At 28.6% G+C, this 25,248-nt stretch overlaps 1 protein-coding gene across 3 annotated transcripts; it reads right to left on the bottom strand.

Annotated features, from left to right (window-relative positions):
* Positions 1 to 1,582: 1,582 nt before the first annotated feature.
* On the bottom strand, positions 1,583 to 24,004 carry LOC132949303 (regucalcin-like). 3 transcript variants are annotated; one of them, XM_061020126.1, is made up of 6 exons: positions 23,849 to 24,004; positions 3,533 to 3,720; positions 3,242 to 3,442; positions 2,766 to 2,996; positions 2,575 to 2,687; positions 1,583 to 2,508 (listed from the first exon to the last, which is right to left on the bottom strand). In XM_061020126.1, exons 2-6 carry the CDS (start codon positions 3,714 to 3,716, stop codon positions 2,260 to 2,262), a joined length of 978 nt encoding a protein of 325 aa, XP_060876109.1. In that variant the 5' UTR covers positions 3,717 to 3,720; positions 23,849 to 24,004; the 3' UTR covers positions 1,583 to 2,259. The 3 variants fall into 3 exon arrangements, with proteins under 3 accessions (XP_060876109.1, XP_060876107.1, XP_060876108.1); XM_061020124.1 differs by lacking the exon at positions 23,849 to 24,004 and adding an exon at positions 3,787 to 4,496 and having other exon boundaries at positions 1,584 to 2,508; XM_061020125.1 differs by lacking the exon at positions 23,849 to 24,004 and adding an exon at positions 3,787 to 4,476 and having other exon boundaries at positions 1,586 to 2,508; positions 2,772 to 2,996.
* Between the last annotated feature and the right edge of the window lie 1,244 nt (positions 24,005 to 25,248).

Raw genomic sequence — 25,248 nt, 5'->3', positions numbered from 1 at the left:
ATTATCTATACCTACTCGTACTATGTACCTAACTATAATATCCGGCTATGAAAACAAAAATTTAATTTAAACTAAGTATAGGTACCAGGTCCTTGGTGTTTGAACGAGGCTTTTGTGAAATACTTACGGATTTTTAAAGTTAACGAAATTAGACCGTAACCGTCAAAATGTTAATGTCATCATATCTGTAAAATTTTCACACGACATATTTGAATATTTCTATTATAAATTTGCTTAATCTTGACAAAGTATATATTAATATTATATAATATGTCGGACTTTTTCTTTTAGGAGTTTACACGTGTACGTGTATGTTTTTAGACTGTCTACCTTTTAAAAAATAAAATATTTATTATATTCAACAACAATTGGTTTATAGAAAATATTCACAACCGAATTCGATAAGCCCTTTCTTACAATTTATACGAATTCCTCTGTTATTTCTTTTTCCCAAGTAAAATTTGCATTGTCAACTATATAGGTACACGAATGAAACGAATGCATTATGAAAGTCTCATAAAAAAATCATCAATCTTCAGAAATCTGCTGTTTTTAAATTATTGTTCAAAGCAACAGTATTGATTACAGCGAATATTTTGTTTAAAAAAAATACAAAATTATTTCTATAGCGAATGAAAATTACTAATGTTTAGTATTCAAATAAAAATCAAGAATTACTTTTTTCTGTGTAACCTGCGTTTATGTAAATACTTTTTTAGAAATATATAATTTGTACAAGACATTGTATATTATAATATATTAATATGTTATGTACGTGATAGGTACAAGGGCACAAAGCATGTGCAAACAAGTGAAGGGGAACCGTCTGTTGACGGAGCTCCTAAAGTTAGATTACATAATTATTAATTGCATAAGTTACATTTATAAGAGTATAAGAAGATTCTTCTGCACCAATGTATTTCCATTTTCCAGGCAGCGAGGGGTGGACTAACAGTGGGGTAAGTTCATTGATCGGTTGTAGGTTTGCATGATTCTGAGTTCAATTTCTGAACCTTTGTCTACAATTAATATCGAATATTTTGATTAATATACATAACGATATTATCAAGTATTATAAAATGTATAGAACAATATCATCATATAGTATATCAAAATATTCACACATTTATCGACAATTGATTTAAATAGCATAGAATAAACCAATTCAGAATTATAAATAAGAGTGAAAAAAATCAAAAGAAGAAGAAAAGAAAAAATATAACGTAAGTACTATATTATGAAATAATCGGACCCGACTGCCAGCTAGAAAACGTCGTGTCATTCCTCAGGAGTGTCGAAAAACATTTAACAGATATATAAGCAAATAGTTATAAGTCCCCTTTGTATTATTGTTATCAAATCGTTATCATAAATAAGTAAAATTTAATGTATAAACCTAATAGCCCCTGCTACCGAAAATAAAGATTAATTAAAAAAAAAAAATTTAAATAATGAATACATTTGTATTACCCATAATATGTATTACTATTTTCTATAAAACTAACCTAAATGTATTATCTATTGTTGAAATGATTACAGGTAATTTAGTGTATTATAAAAATATAATTGTTTATTATTTTGTTTTTATAAACACTTTTTTCTCATTTTCTTTATAGACATATAAATCATAACACATCATATTTTATTAATTTGCATGTATATTGAACACTTATATTGTTAATATAATATTAACTTTAAAAATACATATACTTCTATAGTTCTGTGAATAAGTTAACAATTATTTTATCAACCATTATCTTACTAGATAAAAACTTCACAGATGGACTTTGAAATAACTCGACTTTAAATAAAGTAATTATAAACATATAATATTATTAATATTTTATCTGTGTCTGCCTATAATTACTCGAATAGGTATATATATTTTTTAATTTAAATATGACAGTATACAAAATGCTCCTACAAGTGGGTTATAGTTACTGCTAATATGTATCTATTAGAAAATACATAAATTATCAAATACGTAGTTGAATATAATGTCTTAATTTATGTATAAGTGTATAACAAAGTAGGTACATATTATATACATTCAGACGGTGACAATGCAAGCAAGTATTACAATTATACTACAATCATAAAAGTCACGGACAAAATCACAAAGACAATAATTAAAATACAATTAAATATTTACTAAATTACGTTACAATTATTACGAATTGTTTTTTGTACAATAGGAGGTCGGGACACGTCATTTTGTAGTAAAGCACAAATTACTTTTTAGCTTACGATAGTAAACATTTACGGCTGTCGGAAACATTTTTCACGTATTCGATTATTCTTTGTGCCTCTGACTCCGAGACCAGATACCTCTAATACCTTTCCCGTCATCGGATACTCATTGAATTGTTCTGGTGTCACTCCACGACTAATTGTCGTTACGTACAGTTTGTCCAACTGAGGTCCGCCAAACGTGACAGATGAAACCTTTTCGGCGGGGATCTTCAACTTGCCCAACAACTTTGCACTGGTTCCACTCACATGCAGCACCTAACCCATTCGTTTAGAAATTTATGATAAAAAAATTTTAAACACCAAACAAATCAAAAAATTTACCTGAGCGCCATTGTAATTAGCTATCCAGAGATCACCGTTGCTGTCGATGGTCATACCGTCCGGGACGCCCGGTATGTTGTCGGTCTTGAAATCGTAGAACGTTTTGCGGTTCGCTGTTGGGAAATTGAAATCGTGTTGTCAGACATTAGTTTTGGACGAAAAAAACATAACAATATGAATGTGAACAAAACCATTACAAATAGAAGCCGTAACAGGATTGTAGTTGAAAACCACTATTTGCTTGGTCGGAGAATCTATGTAATACATCTTTGTATTGCCGTCGTTCCACGCAAGCCCGTTGGAAACGGAAACACCCGGTAAGACGGGTTCGAGGCTTTTGAAACAACTGGTGTCGTTTAGCTTGTACAAAGTCCCACGCCCCGGTGGGATATTTCCAGCAGCGTCCTCGAATCCCATGGTGCCTGACACAGTTTTTGTTTCGCTTTATTACTCATTTAGAAAATGACAACGTAATACATAATGATCCCGTGGGATTACAATTGTTTTTACTCTTTACGAACGATAAATTTGGAAATAAAAATGGAATATTTAATTTAAAATATTACACTAATTTTTGTTTGGTGCATTTAAAATTCCTCTCTACTTATTATATAGGTACAATAATAATATACACCTACTGCAGATTATAAATATTATGTTTACATACCAGCCCACAAGTACCCGTTGGTGTCCGCTTTTGCATCATTCCATCGGTTGCCTGGTTTATTGTTGTCAACGGTGGTCAGCTTAACGACTTTGTTAGTGCTCTCGTTGAGATTCCACCGGAGACTAGCCAACGTCGTTCCCAGTCCGATGACAAACAGGCCTTGTTGTCCGCGAACCGGGATCACAAAACCCACATCGCCGTCTAATAGGATTAAAATACATAATAAATCAAGTGCACGATAAAATCAGAAAAACTTATATGTAGGTAATAAATAATAATATAGATACCTACCTAATTGAACATGTTCCAAACGGTTTTCGTAAAATCTGTAAACGCGATGCTGTGAAATGTCGACGAAATACAATACGTTGTTCTCAGAATCCCAAAACGGCCCTTCGCCGTGAACCATCACGTCGTCGGCCACTTCCCTGATCGACGCGGCATTATAGTTAACAGCGCCACTTGTCACGGCCATCAAACTGAAAAATAAAAAATAAAATTTAAACTAGCCGGTAAGTACAGACGACGAGCGAAAGGTTCACTACCTTAGGAGCACAACATTACACTTGAGAAGCGACATCGTGACTGAGCCACACGTACAAGTGCAGTACAACTATAATACTATTATATAGACTATATTATACTGTCTATATAGTGGCATACTGCAGTCGGTAGAGGAATAATAAATATTAATTACCTTGTGGTTTGCTAATTATTTAACGGTCTGTTGGAGAGTATTTAAATAAACATGCGGTGACACTAATGCGCGCATCTTATCTGTTTCCACAAGGAACGAATTCCAACAAATTTTATTCGCATAATAACGTTGCGGGTTTAATTTTAACACTTTTATCGACCCGTAGGCCGTAGTTGCCTTGTCAACTATAATGTATATGTCGAATAAGTGTGAAAGAAATATAAGTGAAACTTATAAATCTAAAACAATTTAATTAATTATTAATCTATGGCCATGAACATATTTTCTAAAAGCGTTTCTATATAGACAGAACAAATTTTTATACCGTTAAATTAGACACTATACCTAGACATAATAACACAAGCAATATTAAATGGTAATAATTTATAATGCTTCTTAAATTGGACCATATTTTATAAATAATCGATTTTAAGCATATCAAATTAAATGTCAGTTGTACTTAATTTATGTGAGAGATTGGCCTCCTTTTATACATAATTATTAATTATAGATTACAATTAGGTGAAAATATTCATAAATCATGGAAATGTTCATGTTTTTTATATTTTGAAATCTGTATATATTTTAACTTAACAACCATCTGATATTTTAATCATTTTAAGATCAAAAGTAGAAATGTCCACAACCTTTAAAAATAATCAGCAAAAACAAAAAAGTAAAAACAAAATTCGTTAAACTGACAAAAATATTTTATAAGTTTGTTTCTAATCCAAAATTCAAACATTTTTTAATTTAAATATTTAAGACTACAAAATATTTTTAACTGGAATTTTAAATAAAATTTAGCGTAAAGCCACATGCATTTTTTATGGGTGATTGAACTTCAAATTTTGGTAACATTAAAAATTCATACGTAAAATAACGATTTCACATTAAACCACTTTTGTTATACTTTTGTACCTAATTCAAAAATTATTAATCATAGAAACTAAAATTATTCCACTTTTACTTAAATATCGTTTTCTACACACAATGACATTTTTAAAATATTAATTAGAATAATTTATTTTTAACTTTGTCCGAAGACTATAAACCATTTTTTAAAGTGTTCAAATATTTTAAGTTTTTTTCTGTACATTTTGATAAAAAAAAACTCATGATTGGTAAAAATATTGAAAATATAAACAAGACTCAATAGACTCATCAAACTTCGTACTTATAGCAACTTATATTTATATGTACCTAGGAACAATTTTTTTATGGCAATTACAGCAATTTGGAGTTCTTATTTTTAGAAAATTAGTTATTAAAATAAAAAATAAAAATTTTAGTTATTTTTACCTGCAACTCAATAAATATCATTCATAGGGAATTTAATGTTTTTGACTAATGGCAAATTACGTATACTATTATTCACAATATTGAATATAGTATCATTCACATTAAAAACGTTAAGCTATTTATACCATAGACCAATTCATACCGATCTACTGTATTCACTTTTAGTTTAATAACAGGTTAACATCTCTATAGTAATATTAAATGATAATATAATATTTTTAACAAGTTTATAATTATTTAAAATACGTGATTTTTTTTCGTCAATTAGTTGAATACCTACCTGAATACCTGATTAGTTATTGCTAGAGTACGGATTTTGATGATATTTACTGCTTTTTCTACCAATTCAACATAAATGATGCTTTATTATCTATAAATGTGATTCACATACCTAACGTATAACATATTTTGGTACTTACATAATTTTATTTTACTTTTTTGCTCTAATTTACGGTTTTATGCTTTTTTGTTACTATTTTGTCTTTTTAGAGTTTTTAGTATGCCTACTAATTATTTAAACATAATAAATTGTCTGATCGTTGACAAAAGTAAGTAATTATTTTAGTAACCTACTACTAATTTATTTATTTTTATAAATTATCTAAAACAGTTTATTAAATACTACAACATTGAAAGAAAAAATAAAGGAACATAAACAACATTTTAAAGGATTATTATAGCTTTTTGCCGTATTTTAATGCTTTTTCTGTAGTTTTTTAGTGCTTCAAAATCCGTACTGTAAGTAAAACAATCTGCCAGTAACCAGTGATCAACAAAATAAATATTTTATTGGAATCATTCAGCTAACTATGGACGATAATAGTTAGTTACAAATTAACAATCTACCAATTATAAGTTTTGGAAAAAACTCAAATTATTGTTTTATCGTTTACTAGTCGTGTCAAAAGTATTATAATTTTTAATGTTTCAGTTTGTATTTTTATATGGAATATTTCAACCAAACTGTTAACAAGAAATATTGTAAAATATTGAATTATTTATTTCATACATAATGCCATTGTTGGTACGTCCTATACAGAAGTTTCTCCAATGTATAGAAAAACTAAAAGCATACAAACTATTGAAAGTATAGCATTACCTAACAATATATAAGTACCAACGTGAGATAGATAAACTTTTCGGAAGACGTTCCGTTTAATCTTCTTACTGTGGTGGAAAATAGACGACCTGTAATCCGTTTCACCAGACACAAAATGAAAAGAAAAAATAAGTTAGTACCTGCTTTGAAATCATTTGATAAAAATAGAGCCAAGGACAAATCGTGTCCATTGATATAATAATAAATAAAAATATTGCTTTGTAAACAACCGCACATTATTAAGTATAGATATTTAAGTATCTTGAACTATAGTACAACTCAATCCGTTAAAGGTAACTTCTTTTATTTTTATTAATAAAAAAAGTAACATCTTTTGTGAGTACAACAGCAGCAAAAATAATATTACATTACAAAAACAACGTCATATCCATACAACTCATAGACCTATAAATTATTTTATAGGTCAATCGTCTATACAACAACTAGATAACCGTCTTAAATACTATACAGTTAGGGCCGTATTTAGTGTGGGGCACTGACTACAATTGCCCCCGGCGCCAGTATTTTGGGGGCTTCAGAATTTTGTGGTCCGCAATTTGTTCCCTTGAGAATTATTAAAACTTATAAAATTGAAATTATTTTAAGGCAAAATTAAATTAATGTAAATTAAAATTATTTCCTGACAAGACTCCAAAAACTATTCAGGATATCTGGATATGTGTTGTTTTTTAAGGAAAAATATGTACGGACCTTTATATAAGATATATCTCTCATATTTCCCGTGGTTAGGCCCCTTAGCTTTTGGAGGTGCCATTTTTTTTTTTGCACCAGGGTGCAAAATGTCTATATGCGGCACTGACTACAGTTGAGACAAATGTCGGAGTCGGCCACCATTTATAAAGCAGACAATGTTTACATTTATTTTACATTTATTCATATACACATAATAATATACTGTGATAATATTATTTTGTAAACATTGCCTGCTTTGTAAATGGCGGACGACTTCGATGATAAAAATGAGACGGCTATCTATATAGTAATTGTTGTATTTATCTATGGCCAGATCTCATAACGTCGAGACCAACCAGAACTACACAACTGTGAACTGGTAACACTGGTTATGGTACCCCTACCTATAACAGAATAGATACTAATATACTAATATACCATAGTAGGATAAAAAAGAGAGTTCTGGAACCCCAGCCTGCTGGCTCAGCCCTATACCTGATGGCTCAACCCGCGAAACCCGTTGCTCAACCCATATACATCTATACACCTCTGCTCAACCCATGGGTTGAGCGATCTATCACATACGTACACGACATTCCCCCCGCTACCCCGCTCTTCAGATACCCCCACCATCAATCACGCACTTGTACGATAATCCCCCCGCCACTCTTCCCTATCAATTAGCCGCGGAAAATAATTTAAAAATTTTTTTGCCGAACCGGGATTCGAACTCGAACAGGTCGCTTCCCATACGACATCCACACCACTGCGCAACTTACTCGCTTATGATTAAAATGTAAATTCTATCTCATTTAACTGGTGTTTACGACAATCGTTCATATACGTACGAGATGTATAATTTCCCCCACCACCACAACCACAACCACTACACCTTACAAAAGGCCGCCGCGAACGCGCGCGAGCCCGCCACCGCGTTATCATACCTATGTTATCAGTTATCACATCTATAAATACTTACATACGCACTTACGTACAAACACACATACATACATATATACACGTTATACATCTCAAACAAACACACATTCAAATATATTATAATATAGTCTACATATAATATACATAGGTACTTACATATATATAAACAATTATACACACATCATTATCACAGTGACTTGAACATATAATATTCCACTGATATTTCTAACAATAAACATTCTATAATTTCCCCCCACCACCACCACCACCAACACCACCAACGCTACACCTTACAAAGGGCCGCCGCGAACGCGCACGAGCCCGCCACCGCGTTATTATATCTATGTTATCAGTTATCACATCTATAAATACCTACTTACATACGCACTTATGTACAAACACACATACACATACATACATACATATATATATATATATATTCATACATACATACATACATATATACATACATACATACACACACGTTATACCTCTCAAACAAACACACATTCAAATATATTATAATATAGTCTACATATAATATACATAGGTATTTACATATATCTAAACAATTATACACACATCATTATCACAAACCCCTGAACATATTATTATACAATTTATACACTTATTACTTACATATCAATAAAACGCATCATATAAATATGATATAACCATACACATACAAACTATAATATACTATTAAACATTATACAGTACTCTTCAGTTTTCATTCTGAACTTATATATACATACATACAAACACACATACACATACATGCATACATACACACTTACATACATACATACATACATACATACATACATACATACATACATACATACATACATACATACATACCCACATACACATACATACATACATACATACATATATACGAACATACGTTATGCTCATAATATAATATAAGGTACCTACAACATCACACATACCTATATACAAATATTATACCATAATATTATATACTTATTACTTACATATCAATAAAACGCATAGGTATATTTATTCATATAAATATGATATAACCATACACATACAAACTATAATATGGTATTACACACTATACAGTACTCATCAGTTTTCATTCTGAACTTATATAATAATATTTACAACACACACAAGCTCAACATATATATTATATACCTTATCATACATAGGTACACGCATGCATGCATAGATACATACATTCATATCACATCACATCACATACACACACACACACACACACGATTCCAGTATTCCATATAGTATACAAACAAGCCACCCAGTCCTTCGTTATACATGAGAATAAATCTCAAACACACACAGACATAAACTTGTAAAAATATTTATTTTCAAAATATACACGTCGGAATATAGGTACATTCGCTTGCATTCACACATTCCTCTCCCCGACAACATACGGAAATATTAATTATAATATATATATATATGTATATATGGTCAATCGTTTAATCGTTTACAGATGATGATGAGTTTCATTCACACATTTCTCTAGCACAACACACTTACACTCATATACCCATAGGATAGTTCATACATATTTAGATACTTACATAGTCGCATATTATATGCATACATACACACATTCATCAGGTATCACAAACACCCAAACATATTATAATATATATGTATATGCAGTATTCATTTATATTTAGTTTATGTACATATATTCACACATACAACATCACAAACACACACACAACCAAACATATTATACAGCTTAGGTACATATCAATATATTAAGACACAAAAGTCATACTTACAAAAAACATAGTCGCAATTACGTAGATGCATTTAAACATTCCAATCCATCCACCCTAGAAAGTATTTTCACCCCCGCCATCCCTCGTCAATTACGACTACAAAATTGTAATTCCTATTAAAATACATAGATCTAACTATTTTATACAGCTCAAAGGATTACTCGACAACATACACAAAATTATATATTTATGACACACAATATTATGAATTTGTGTAACTAGTAGGTATACTGACTAAGGAGAATAGACGATATCGACTCTGAGGGTCTTGGACGTCGTCTTTGAGTATATAGTTTGGTCACTAAATGCAAAAATTATAGTATCCTATTTCGACTTCACCGTTTATATACCTGCTACATTTATTTTAATGTTTGAAATAATACAACATTTAATCTAATATATTTGAATTAAACACAAATATGCTTATACTTACTTTTCATTTTAATATTTTAATTTTTGTGTAAAATAAAAACAACCGTGATATTTAAAAACAAGTTGTAACAATTATAAATATAATAATATAACATATTTATATGTTTCATAACACTTATGTATATAATACGAACTCTACCTTATGTACGATTAACTGCTGATCGATACATTAATATTAAAACACACACACATAATTGCAAGGGCTATGACCAACACACACCATGGATTAGTAAAGCAGTTCACTATACACCTCATATCTCAATACACACTACGACTATGTATGACTACGATACAGTCACATATTATAATAGAATATAGCTTAGGAATATTATATTTGCGAGTATTATTATTATTTGTCAGTGCTTAGTAGACAATAAACCATAATTATAACTGAAATGGAATCCTAGTAATTTAAATATATTATTTAAGATTCTGATATTTACATATCTGCCCCTAACCTATTTATATCTATAGGATCCTACGATTCTCCCTGAATATATTATATTTAACTGCTCGTCCCCCCGATCATGATACAAAGTTTTTTTATTTATTGGTAATAATGCTACATAAGGTTACACCACAGCCGTCTCAATCAACATTCGCCAAACACCCCGCACCAGCACCTACGCAATGTGAGACGTAGATTATTCTAATATTTATAGGAAATTAAATAGTTTATATGAAACAAAAAGACACGATATATAAAAAGTATTTTCAATTATTAAAATAATATTAAGGTTTACAATAAATATTTACAAGGTTCTTACTTATCCATTAAATGGATTATAAAATTGTATCATTATCTGAGTAACATATATTTCTCGGTATTTCGTCATCTTCTAGGTAATAATATATAAAAACGTATATGATGCCTCATCCATATTATATATCCAACGGTATATTAATTTTCATATCTCCTTTATACTTTCGAACCAACGGATACATTATGTATCAAACAACGTCTTGATCAATTGTTATGTAATACATCTGAGAAAAACAACATTCATCAAGACTAGTCATGCATCTACATGTTTGTTTGCTAATAAAACCTTAACTATTGTTAATCAACAATATTGATATATTTTAAGAACGAATGAGAAAAACATACATGTAAAAGCCATTATCACTTGTGTAATATTTATTTTTTACATTATGTATCACACCTACCATATTATTATTACACAATATATACCCCTCTTGATCACTAATCCTTAATCATTACCTATCACTTATTCAGTATTCTTGATCCCTTGATCCTCTGATCTCGTGTTCTATATTTTTCATACCTGTGCATGAGAAAACACATACACGAACGCGCATACAACAACTTACATATTATCAATAACCTGACCGACATATATATATATATATATATTAATTCATGCATGTACACGGGAAAAACACACAACATTACCAGTCACAGTCACCACCAACGAAACACTCTCAAAAACATATTTTTTCACGCTTACATATGAGAAAACGCATGTGTGCTTGCACATCAACAACTTACATATCACTCAAGTGGCCGATGCGTATATTTTATCAGCACATACGTACAACAGTCATATCACTTGTATAATATTTTTATTTTACCGTCATACACACACAGGCATATAACACCACCGCCATATATTATTGTATAAGTTATAATATCGGAAAATTAAGAACTATTAACAATATCTCTCATTTCAGCAGATACTTTATGCGGTTTATTACCTAAATTTAGAAATATACAATAATTAACGGCACATCTGTAGTACCTATCTTACCAACATCTTTATCAATTTAACAATTAAAAATTTTCATATTATTAGTCATTTTCCATACAGGCTCATGCTACAATGTGCATACATGTGGGAACATACATACATTCCTGTTATTGTATGTTTATATACACAATACTATCAGGCTAACCTATCCTGAATAATATTACAGATACTTATATTTTTAATCAATCATACATACATTGAAATATTGTATGAGATTACATTAGACTAAAATCATAGCTTATATATACATACATGGATTATAGGTATATACGAGAAAAAATAAATCTCTTTAACTGTTATTATTGTTATTATTATTCGTCATGTGTAGTGAGAATTATAATATATATATATATATATATATAACAATAAGTAAAAAAAAAAATAATACTAAAAACTATTATCAACCCATCACTTAGTTCTATAGTTACCTACATGGATACGCGATACCTAGTATGATATTATGAAAACCCACATTAAATCATATATACATATTCGATATTACAAACGCCTAAACATATTTTATAGTTAACATAACTATATATACATATAAACATTCATATATATATATAGGTACACATCAATAAGTCATCTACATAATATAGGCATACACATATATTACTTACATAGTATGCACACACTTGTATACCTATATCCTTACATATTTGATATTCTTATATATTTAAACAGTATTCATACATACATACATACATACATAGACTCGATTATTTCAAATAATAATTCACATAAAATATTTTCGGTATATAATTTATTCAATACCTGGATTCTTTAACATATATTAATTATTATATATTTACATTAGATAGGTACATGAAATATATCACAACGTCGCCGTGGATACTGATGTAACGATATCCAATATACAACAATTAAATGCAATATAGTACCTGATCATATATTATAATTTACTCATTTTTTCGTTAAATACGTAGGTAGAATTTATGCAGAAACCTAAAAATATACTCAACAATGTGAATACACATTAAAATGTACTGATTTTGATAAAAAAAAAAAAAAAAAAAAACATTGCTGTCTGTGTGTAAATACAGAAATCTTGCTAAAATAAGTAAAAATATCAAAATTTCAATAAAGCATATTATGGAAACATCACAATATTTTAGTAAAAAATGGGCAAAAATATCATAATTTCATTAAATAATATGTAATATTATAAAAAATATCATACCCATGTCTAGTTTATTACCATCAAAGGCATATATACAGTTTAGTTATTAAATGTATCTAAATGCATGACCATCACTATAACGAGTCATTATTACAAGTCTCAACATCCGAAACATATCGTTGCACTATAATATAATAGTTAATACATACATACATGCACACACATACACACGTACATACATTTGCATACATATTTACTTAAACAGCATTCGTGCATACATATAGACGCGATTGATTATTTCAAATAATAATTTATATAAAATACTTTCGATATATACCTATTTTATTTAATACCTGAATTCTTAAACATATATATTAATTATTATATATTTACAGTAGATACATGAAATATATCACAACGTCGCTGTGCATACTAATACTACAATTAAATGTAATACAATACCTACAAAATCATATTTAAATTCCATGGTATTCGATAATGAGAAAGATAATATTATATTATAGTTATTTTCATCACATATTAGCAAAAACAAAATAAAATGTACCTACGTCAAGCTGTGATAATCTTTCACTTATGATATCATATAGTAAACCATATATATTTCAATTATTTTTAACGCATATCTTACACAGATGGCCCAGCAAAATAATAGGAGTTAATTATTATTTATACAGTTATATCTATACTACATGGATGCTTATCACTGATACTTTTCATGTATTAGGTATTCTATATGCTTACTTTGTAAAATAATCATGGAATCGCTTTATATTACCTTCACAAGCTTGGAAATATATATATATATATTTTTTTCTAGTGAAAATTGATAAAAATACCTTAATTTCTCCCAAATTATTATATTAGGTATATTAATGTCGATAAAATCTTATACAAATATAATTTCTATGTCAAGGACATGTCTAAAATATCGAAAATCTCAATAATTACATATAACTATAGTCTGCAAATCATTCCATCAATCATATCGCATTAGATATATTTCAAGTTTTATGACTCATTCATTATATTATGTTAAAACATGTAAACATTTCATAAATTCAATAAAAATGTGTTCAATTATCATAATCTCACTGTAAAAATAGGTATATATAACTAATACATTACCTTTAAAAACCGGTATTTTCATAGATACTTTTGCTAAAAGTTATTATTTTTATTTAAACATCATAAAAACTGTATTCATAGAGCCTCACTCGTCAGCTATATAATATAATATACCTATACTCTCATTACAATCTTCACTGATTTTCATCATTATACCTGTCTTGAAATACACAAATCTATAACACGTCGATCAAGACCACTATATTTTTATGATTTTCCATCAATGTAACATAGAAATCATATATTTGTCTCCAATTATCGCTAAATACATGAGGGTATTTATGCTGAAACCATACCCGTTCATCTATTTACTTCACAAATAATGTAAAACACACGTATATTACCATCACAAGTTAGGATATATCTTGCCATCTCTAGTAGATATTAAATAATTAGTCATAGTTTGGTTTTATATAGGTATAAAATAATAATAATATAATATTATATTTTTATATTCGATCGTACATATACATACTGATCATAAATATAAACATATTTATACTCCAACACATATAGACACTATTCAGATCTTGATAAAACTATCTGAATAAGACGATACGTATATATTAAAAATCTCGCAAAAATGTATAATTTCAACAGTCTACAATGCTGATATAAATATAGTTTTTATTGTATTTGACTTTACTCTAAATAATTGATAGGGACACATATTTGTATAATAATATCATATTTTCAATGAAAATATATACAAACTTCATATTCGTATTAAAAAATCATATTAGATGCATCCACATGAGAAATATTATATTTCTGTAGTTCTCATAAACATCAGCATATTTATACCTCAAATATAAACTATTTTCATACTAAATCCATATACAAATATCGTAATTTTATTAAAAACACATATTATAATTATTATCATTATCATCATAAACCGTTATACATAATATGATGATTTCATACGTTAACTGTTTAACTCAAGATACATTAAAGATCATCCAATTCATAATTAACATTCGTACGGTTCGAATTCAGAAATCACAATCACTCGCATACGTGCACGACTATATTTCCCCCTCCACCCCTCCACTAGGTTAGGTTAGTTTCCTGTAGGTTAGACTAAAAAAAAAAAAAACAAAAAAAATACAAAAATTAAATTAAAGGTCATGATCCATTATGACTCTTTACTTCATCCTACACTCTGTGAAGGATGAAGTAATCTTTAATCGTATTAAAGGTCAAGATCCATTATGACTCATTACTTCATCGTTCACAGAGTGTAGATGAAGTAATCTTTAATTTAATTTTTGTATTTTTTTTGTTTTTTTTTTTTTTAGTCTAACCTACAGGAAACTAACCTAACCTAGTGGAGGGGTGGAGGGGGAAATATAGTCGTGCACGTATGCGAGTGATTGTGATTTCTGAATTCGAACCGTACGAATGTTAATTATGAATTGGATGATCTTTAATGTATCTTGAGTTAAACAGTTAACGTATGAAATCATCATATTATGTATAACGGTTTATGATGATAATGATAATAATTATAATATGTGTTTTTAATAAAATTACGATATTTGTATATGGATTTAGTATGAAAATAGTTTATATTTGAGGTATAAATATGCTGATGTTTATGAGAACTACAGAAATATAATATTTCTCATGTGGATGCATCTAATATGATTTTTTAATACGAATATGAAGTTTGTATATATTTTCATTGAAAATATGATATTATTATACAAATATGTGTCCCTATCAATTATTTAGAGTAAAGTCAAATACAATAAAAACTATATTTATATCAGCATTGTAGACTGTTGAAATTATACATTTTTGCGAGATTTTTAATATATACGTATCGTCTTATTCAGATAGTTTTATCAAGATCTGAATAGTGTCTATATGTGTTGGAGTATAAATATGTTTATATTTATGATCAGTATGTATATGTACGATCGAATATAAAAATATAATATTATATTATTATTATTTTATACCTATATAAAACCAAACTATGACTAATTATTTAATATCTACTAGAGATGGCAAGATATATCCTAACTTGTGATGGTAATATACGTGTGTTTTACATTATTTGTGAAGTAAATAGATGAACGGGTATGGTTTCAGCATAAATACCCTCATGTATTTAGCGATAATTGGAGACAAATATATGATTTCTATGTTACATTGATGGAAAATCATAAAAATATAGTGGTCTTGATCGACGTGTTATAGATTTGTGTATTTCAAGACAGGTATAATGATGAAAATCAGTGAAGATTGTAATGAGAGTATAGGTATATTATATTATATAGCTGACGAGTGAGGCTCTATGAATACAGTTTTTATGATGTTTAAATAAAAATAATAACTTTTAGCAAAAGTATCTATGAAAATACCGGTTTTTAAAGGTAATGTATTAGTTATATATACCTATTTTTACAGTGAGATTATGATAATTGAACACATTTTTATTGAATTTATGAAATGTTTACATGTTTTAACATAATATAATGAATGAGTCATAAAACTTGAAATATATCTAATGCGATATGATTGATGGAATGATTTGCAGACTATAGTTATATGTAATTATTGAGATTTTCGATATTTTAGACATGTCCTTGACATAGAAATTATATTTGTATAAGATTTTATCGACATTAATATACCTAATATAATAATTTGGGAGAAATTAAGGTATTTTTATCAATTTTCACTAGAAAAAAATATATATATATATATTTCCAAGCTTGTGAAGGTAATATAAAGCGATTCCATGATTATTTTACAAAGTAAGCATATAGAATACCTAATACATGAAAAGTATCAGTGATAAGCATCCATGTAGTATAGATATAACTGTATAAATAATAATTAACTCCTATTATTTTGCTGGGCCATCTGTGTAAGATATGCGTTAAAAATAATTGAAATATATATGGTTTACTATATGATATCATAAGTGAAAGATTATCACAGCTTGACGTAGGTACATTTTATTTTGTTTTTGCTAATATGTGATGAAAATAACTATAATATAATATTATCTTTCTCATTATCGAATACCATGGAATTTAAATATGATTTTGTAGGTATTGTATTACATTTAATTGTAGTATTAGTATGCACAGCGACGTTGTGATATATTTCATGTATCTACTGTAAATATATAATAATTAATATATATGTTTAAGAATTCAGGTATTAAATAAAATAGGTATATATCGAAAGTATTTTATATAAATTATTATTTGAAATAATCAATCGCGTCTATATGTATGCACGAATGCTGTTTAAGTAAATATGTATGCAAATGTATGTACGTGTGTATGTGTGTGCATGTATGTATGTATTAACTATTATATTATAGTGCAACGATATGTTTCGGATGTTGAGACTTGTAATAATGACTCGTTATAGTGATGGTCATGCATTTAGATACATTTAATAACTAAACTGTATATATGCCTTTGATGGTAATAAACTAGACATGGGTATGATATTTTTTATAATATTACATATTATTTAATGAAATTATGATATTTTTGCCCATTTTTTACTAAAATATTGTGATGTTTCCATAATATGCTTTATTGAAATTTTGATATTTTTACTTATTTTAGCAAGATTTCTGTATTTACACACAGACAGCAATGTTTTTTTTTTTTTTTTTTTTTATCAAAATCAGTACATTTTAATGTGTATTCACATTGTTGAGTATATTTTTAGGTTTCTGCATAAATTCTACCTACGTATTTAACGAAAAAAATGAGTAAATTATAATATATGATCAGGTACTATATTGCATTTAATTGTTGTATATTGGATATCGTTACATCAGTATCCACGGCGACGTTGTGATATATTTCATGTACCTATCTAATGTAAATATATAATAATTAATATATGTTAAAGAATCCAGGTATTGAATAAATTATATACCGAAAATATTTTATGTGAATTATTATTTGAAATAATCGAGTCTATGTATGTATGTATGTATGTATGAATACTGTTTAAATATATAAGAATATCAAATATGTAAGGATATAGGTATACAAGTGTGTGCATACTATGTAAGTAATATATGTGTATGCCTATATTATGTAGATGACTTATTGATGTGTACCTATATATATATATGAATGTTTATATGTATATATAGTTATGTTAACTATAAAATATGTTTAGGCGTTTGTAATATCGAATATGTATATATGATTTAATGTGGGTTTTCATAATATCATACTAGGTATCGCGTATCCATGTAGGTAACTATAGAACTAAGTGATGGGTTGATAATAGTTTTTAGTATTATTTTTTTTTTTTACTTATTGTTATATATATATATATATATATATTATAATTCTCACTACACATGACGAATAATAATAACAATAATAACAGTTAAAGAGATTTATTTTTTCTCGTATATACCTATAATCCATGTATGTATATATAAGCTATGATTTTAGTCTAATGTAATCTCATACAATATTTCAATGTATGTATGATTGATTAAAAATATAAGTATCTGTAATATTATTCAGGATAGGTTAGCCTGATAGTATTGTGTATATAAACATACAATAACAGGAATGTATGTATGTTCCCACATGTATGCACATTGTAGCATGAGCCTGTATGGAAAATGACTAATAATATGAAAATTTTTAATTGTTAAAATTGATAAAGATGTTGGTAAGATAGGTACTACAGATGTGCCGTTAATTATTGTATATTTCTAAATTTAGGTAATAAACCGCATAAAGTATCTGCTGAAATGAGAGATATTGTTAATAGTTCTTAATTTTCCGATATTATAACTTATACAATAATATATGGCGGTGGTGTTATATGCCTGTGTGTGTATGACGGTAAAATAAAAATATTATACAAAGTGATATGACTGTTGTACGTATGTGCTGATAAAATATACGCATCGGCCACTTGAGTGATATGTAAAGTTGTTGATGTGCAAGCACACATGCGTTTTTCTCATATGTAAGCGTGAAAAAATATGTTTTTGAGAGTGTTTCGTTGGTGGTGACTGTGACTGGTAATGTTGTGTGTTTTTCCCGTGTACATGCATGAATTAATATATATATATATATATGTCGGTCAGGTTATTGATAATATGTAAGTTGTTGTATGCGCGTTCGTGTATGTGTTTTCTCATGCACAGGTATGAAAAATATAGAACACGAGATCAGAGGATCAAGGGATCAAGAATACTGAATAAGTGATAGGTAATGATTAAGGATTAGTGATCAAGAGGGGTATATATGTAATAATAATATGGTAGGTGTGATACATAATGTAAAAAATAAATATTACACAAGTGATAATGGCTTTTACATGTATGTTTTTCTCATTCGTTCTTAAAATATATCAATATTGTTGATTAACAATAGTTAAGGTTTTATTAGCAAACAAACATGTAGATGCATGACTAGTCTTGATGAATGTTGTTTTTCTCAGATGTATTACATAACAATTGATCAAGACGTTGTTTGATACATAATGTATCCGTTGGTTCGAAAGTATAAAGGAGATATGAAAATTAATATACCGTTGGATATATAATATGGATGAGGCATCATATACGTTTTTTATATATTATTACCTAGAAGATGACGAAATACCGAGAAATATATGTTACTCAGATAATGATACAATTTTATAATCCATTTAATGGATAAGTAAGAACCTTGTAAATATTTATTGTAAACCTTAATATTATTTTAATAATTGAAAATACTTTTTATATATCGTGTCTTTTTGTTTCATATAAACTATTTAATTTCCTATAAAATATTAGAATAATCTACGTCTCACATTGCGTAGGTGCTGGTGCGGGGTGTTTGGCGAATGTTGATTGAGACGGCTGTGGTGTAACCTTATGTAGCATTATTACCAATAAATAAAAAAACTTTGTATCATGATCGGGGGGACGAGCAGTTAAATATAATATATTCAGGGAGAATCGTAGGATCCTATAGATATAAATAGGTTAGGGGCAGATATGTAAATATCAGAATCTTAAATAATATATTTAAATTACTAGGATTTCCATTTCAGTTATAATTATGGTTTATTGTCTACTAAGCACTGACAAATAATAATAATACTCGCAAATATAATATTCCTAAGCTATATTCTATTATAATATGTGACTGTATCGTAGTCATACATAGTCGTAGTGTGTATTGAGATATGAGGTGTATAGTGAACTGCTTTACTAATCCATGGTGTGTGTTGGTCATAGCCCTTGCAATTATGTGTGTGTGTTTTAATATTAATGTATCGATCAGCAGTTAATCGTACATAAGGTAGAGTTCGTATTATATACATAAGTGTTATGAAACATATAAATAATGTTATATTATTATATTATAATTGTTACAACTTGTTTTTAAATATCACGGTTGTTTTATTTTACACAAAAATTAAAATATTAAAATGAAAAGTAAGTATAAGCATATTTGTGTTTAATTCAAATATATTAGATTAAATGTTGTATTATTTCAAACATTAAAAATAAATGTAGCAGGTATATAAACGGTGAAGTCGAAATAGGATACTATAATTTTTTGCATTTAGTGACCAAACTATATACTCAAAGACGACGTCCAAGACCCTCAGAGTCGATATCGTCTATTCTCCTTAGTCAGTATACCTACTAGTTACACAAATTCATAATATTGTGTGTCATAAATATATAATTTTTGTGTATGTTGTCGAGTAATCCTTTGAGCTGTATAAAATAGTTAGATCTATGTATTTTAATAGGAATTACAATTTTGTAGTCGTAATTGACGAGGGATGGCGGGGGTTGAAAATACTTTTCTAGGGTGGATGGATTGGAATGTTTAAATGCATCTACGTAATTGCGACTATGTTTTTTTGTAAGTATGACTTTTGTGTCTTAATATATTGATATGTACCTAAGCTGTATAATATGTTTGGTTGTGTGTGTGTTTGTGATGTTGTATGTGTGAATATATGTACATAAACTAAATATAAATGAATACTGCATATACATATATATTATAATATGTTTGGGTGTTTGTGATACCTGATGAATGTGTGTATGTATGCATATAATATGCGACTATGTAAGTATCTAAATATGTATGAACTATCCTATGGGTATATGAGTGTAAGTGTGTTGTGCTAGAGAAATGTGTGAATGAAACTCATCATCATCTGTAAACGATTAAACGATTGACCATATATCATATATATATATATTATAATTAATATTTCCGTATGTTGTCGGGGAGAGGAATGTGTGAATGCAAGCGAATGTACCTATATTCCGACGTGTATATTTTGAAAATAAATATTTTTACAAGTTTATGTCTGTGTGTGTTTGAGATTTATTCTCATGTATAAACGAAGGACTGGGTGGCTTACATGGAATACTGGAATCGTGTGTGTGTGTGTGTGTGTATGTGATGTGATGTGATATGAATGTATGTATCTATGCATGCATGCGTGTACCTATGTATGATAAGGTATATAATATATATGTTGAGCTTGTGTGTGTTGTAAATATTATTATATAAGTTCAGAATGAAAACTGATGAGTACTGTATAGTGTGTAATACCATATTATAGTTTGTATGTGTATGGTTATATCATATTTATATGAATAAATATACCTATGCGTTTTATTGATATGTAAGTAATAAGTATATAATATTATGGTATAATATTTGTATATAGGTATGTGTGATGTTGTAGGTACCTTATATTATATTATGAGCATAACGTATGTTCGTATATATGTATGTATGTATGTATGTATGTGTATGTGGGTATGTATGTATGTATGTATGTATGTATGTATGTATGTATGTATGTATGTATGTATGTATGTATGTAAGTGTGTATGTATGCATGTATGTGTATGTGTGTTTGTATGTATGTATATATAAGTTCAGAATGAAAACTGAAGAGTACTGTATAATGTTTAATAGTATATTATAGTTTGTATGTGTATGGTTATATCATATTTATATGATGCGTTTTATTGATATGTAAGTAATAAGTGTATAAATTGTATAATAATATGTTCAGGGGTTTGTGATAATGATGTGTGTATAATTGTTTAGATATATGTAAATACCTATGTATATTATATGTAGACTATATTATAATATATTTGAATGTGTGTTTGTTTGAGAGGTATAACGTGTGTGTATGTATGTATGTATATATGTATGTATGTATGTATGAATATATATATATATATATGTATGTATGTATGTGTATGTGTGTTTGTACATAAGTGCGTATGTAAGTAGGTATTTATAGATGTGATAACTGATAACATAGATATAATAACGCGGTGGCGGGCTCGTGCGCGTTCGCGGCGGCCCTTTGTAAGGTGTAGCGTTGGTGGTGTTGGTGGTGGTGGTGGTGGGGGGAAATTATAGAATGTTTATTGTTAGAAATATCAGTGGAATATTATATGTTCAAGTCACTGTGATAATGATGTGTGTATAATTGTTTATATATATGTAAGTACCTATGTATATTATATGTAGACTATATTATAATATATTTGAATGTGTGTTTGTTTGAGATGTATAACGTGTATATATGTATGTATGTGTGTTTGTACGTAAGTGCGTATGTAAGTATTTATAGATGTGATAACTGATAACATAGGTATGATAACGCGGTGGCGGGCTCGCGCGCGTTCGCGGCGGCCTTTTGTAAGGTGTAGTGGTTGTGGTTGTGGTGGTGGGGGAAATTATACATCTCGTACGTATATGAACGATTGTCGTAAACACCAGTTAAATGAGATAGAATTTACATTTTAATCATAAGCGAGTAAGTTGCGCAGTGGTGTGGATGTCGTATGGGAAGCGACCTGTTCGAGTTCGAATCCCGGTTCGGCAAAAAAATTTTTAAATTATTTTCCGCGGCTAATTGATAGGGAAGAGTGGCGGGGGGATTATCGTACAAGTGCGTGATTGATGGTGGGGGTATCTGAAGAGCGGGGTAGCGGGGGGAATGTCGTGTACGTATGTGATAGATCGCTCAACCCATGGGTTGAGCAGAGGTGTATAGATGTATATGGGTTGAGCAACGGGTTTCGCGGGTTGAGCCATCAGGTATAGGGCTGAGCCAGCAGGCTGGGGTTCCAGAACTCTCTTTTTTATCCTACTTACCATGTCAGAAGGTTGTACTTAAAAAAATTTATCAGCAATGAGAAAATATGTACAGAGGGATATATTATAAATAATTTAACGATTTTGGATATAAAAAATATAACAAATTACCATAGCATAAATGTATGAATTCTGAATTAAAGTTAAAATATTAAAGGTACTCTGCAATAGAATTATTTTCGTTAACGCAAAATACTCAAATCAAATCTAAATTTATTTTATTTCACCTACCTACGACAAGTTATAATCAATAATAATGAAAATATATAGGTAAATCATTATAAACTGTAAATTAATGAATCTCTGTAGTACCTATTAAAAAAATACAAGTACTATATTATAATCTTAATAATTGATATTAATTTTTATTTCAATAAAATAGTAAATCATTGCGTTATCATGCGTGTTTATATTATAATATATTCAGAGAACACTTACCCAATACCGGACGAAAAAATGTAGGGAAACTCAGAATATGTTGACGAAATGGTAATATCAAAATAACTATTAAGCCGATGATCAATAATTTGATAAAACTAACATAACTTAATCATAGATAATATAAAAATGGATAGGACATAAGAACTTATCACTAGAAAATTTAGTGATATGTTTTAAATGTTTTATGGGGCAAATATTGATATGATGATTGATAAATGATGATAAATAACATTAATGATTAATTAGTGATAATTAACGGTCTATATTTTTCTTTATTCTAATTACAATTAATTATGTATGCAAAGTTTATAGTAGGTAATTTGAGTATTCCAATTTCCATTCTCAGGCACAACAATTAAAATACAAATTTGAAATTGACAAATTTTGTAAACAGTTTTTGGATATAATCTTAAAAAAGCCCCATATCGTCTTTCTCTCTTTACGTTCTCTCTTCCTCAAAAAAAGCACACAGCCCCATATGAAACTTGTATAGACATGTCCATTCTTATATTATCTATGAACTTAATGAAGTTAGCAATGTTTGATTTCTCAAGTTTCAAATTATTTTGATAAGTGATAACAAATTTATTTAAAAAAAACGAAATTGAGGTTAACCAAAATATATCGTTACCTACACGTAAACAACACGTATCTCCAATTTTATCAAAAACCATGTTTTGATTTTAAAATATTTAGAATCTCCTTGCGGTTATAATTTGTAATAGCTATAATATTGATAAAATCATGTTTTCCCTCCAAAAATCGTTAAAATGTGATAACACGTATCACATATTCAACATCAACAACACGACGTATCTCCATAGTTTATTCCATAGTTAGCGACGTTTGCGTCGTACGACGTACTTACACGTCTTGTGTATTGCGTCTTGTGTCTTTCTATTTTTCATCCAAGAAAAGAATAAAAGATCAGTGTGACACTTGTACATCATTTAAGATGAGACAAATAAATGAAAAGGAGTATGAAAATCATAAAAATATGAAAGACCGCGCACAAGATGAAAAAAAAAATGATAAAATGATTGCTGAAAACGATAGTCAATATCTTGTACTTACAATGGATTTGCAATCGGTTAAACTGTGCCCAATACTTAAAACAAGTGCACTTTACTATTCTATGAAATTAAAGGTACACAATTTCACCTTATATAATCTTGCAAATCATAAAAGTATTAACCACTGGTGGAATGAAACTGAAGGCGAGCTTGAAGCCTCAATTTTCTGTTCAATTATTACAGATTATTTAACTTCATACTTGGCTAAACATGAACAAGAAGGTTTGAATCAAAAACCAAATAAAATTATATTATATTCTGATAGATGTGGATACCAAAATCGTAACGTTATAATGGCTAATGCTTTACTCAATTTTTCTATTC

This window comes from Metopolophium dirhodum, chromosome 7, assembly GCF_019925205.1.
Source record: "Metopolophium dirhodum isolate CAU chromosome 7, ASM1992520v1, whole genome shotgun sequence".
NCBI lineage: Eukaryota > Metazoa > Arthropoda > Insecta > Hemiptera > Aphididae > Metopolophium > Metopolophium dirhodum.
The sequence above is the reverse complement of the archived record's forward strand: the minus strand, read 5'-3'. Positions and strand labels throughout refer to the sequence as shown.

Excerpts from the sequence above, each read along its gene's own strand:
- LOC132949303 (XM_061020124.1), bottom strand. The coding sequence starts at position 3,821 with ATGTCGCTTCTCAAGTGTAATGTTGTGCTCCTAAG. Across the intron at positions 3,721-3,786 it reads TGTAATGTTGTGCTCCTAAG|TTTGATGGCCGTGACAAGTG; the intron begins GTAGTGAACCTT and ends TTTATTTTTCAG. Across the intron at positions 2,688-2,765 it reads TACGGCTTCTATTTGTAATG|CGAACCGCAAAACGTTCTAC; the intron begins GTTTTGTTCACA and ends ATTTCCCAACAG.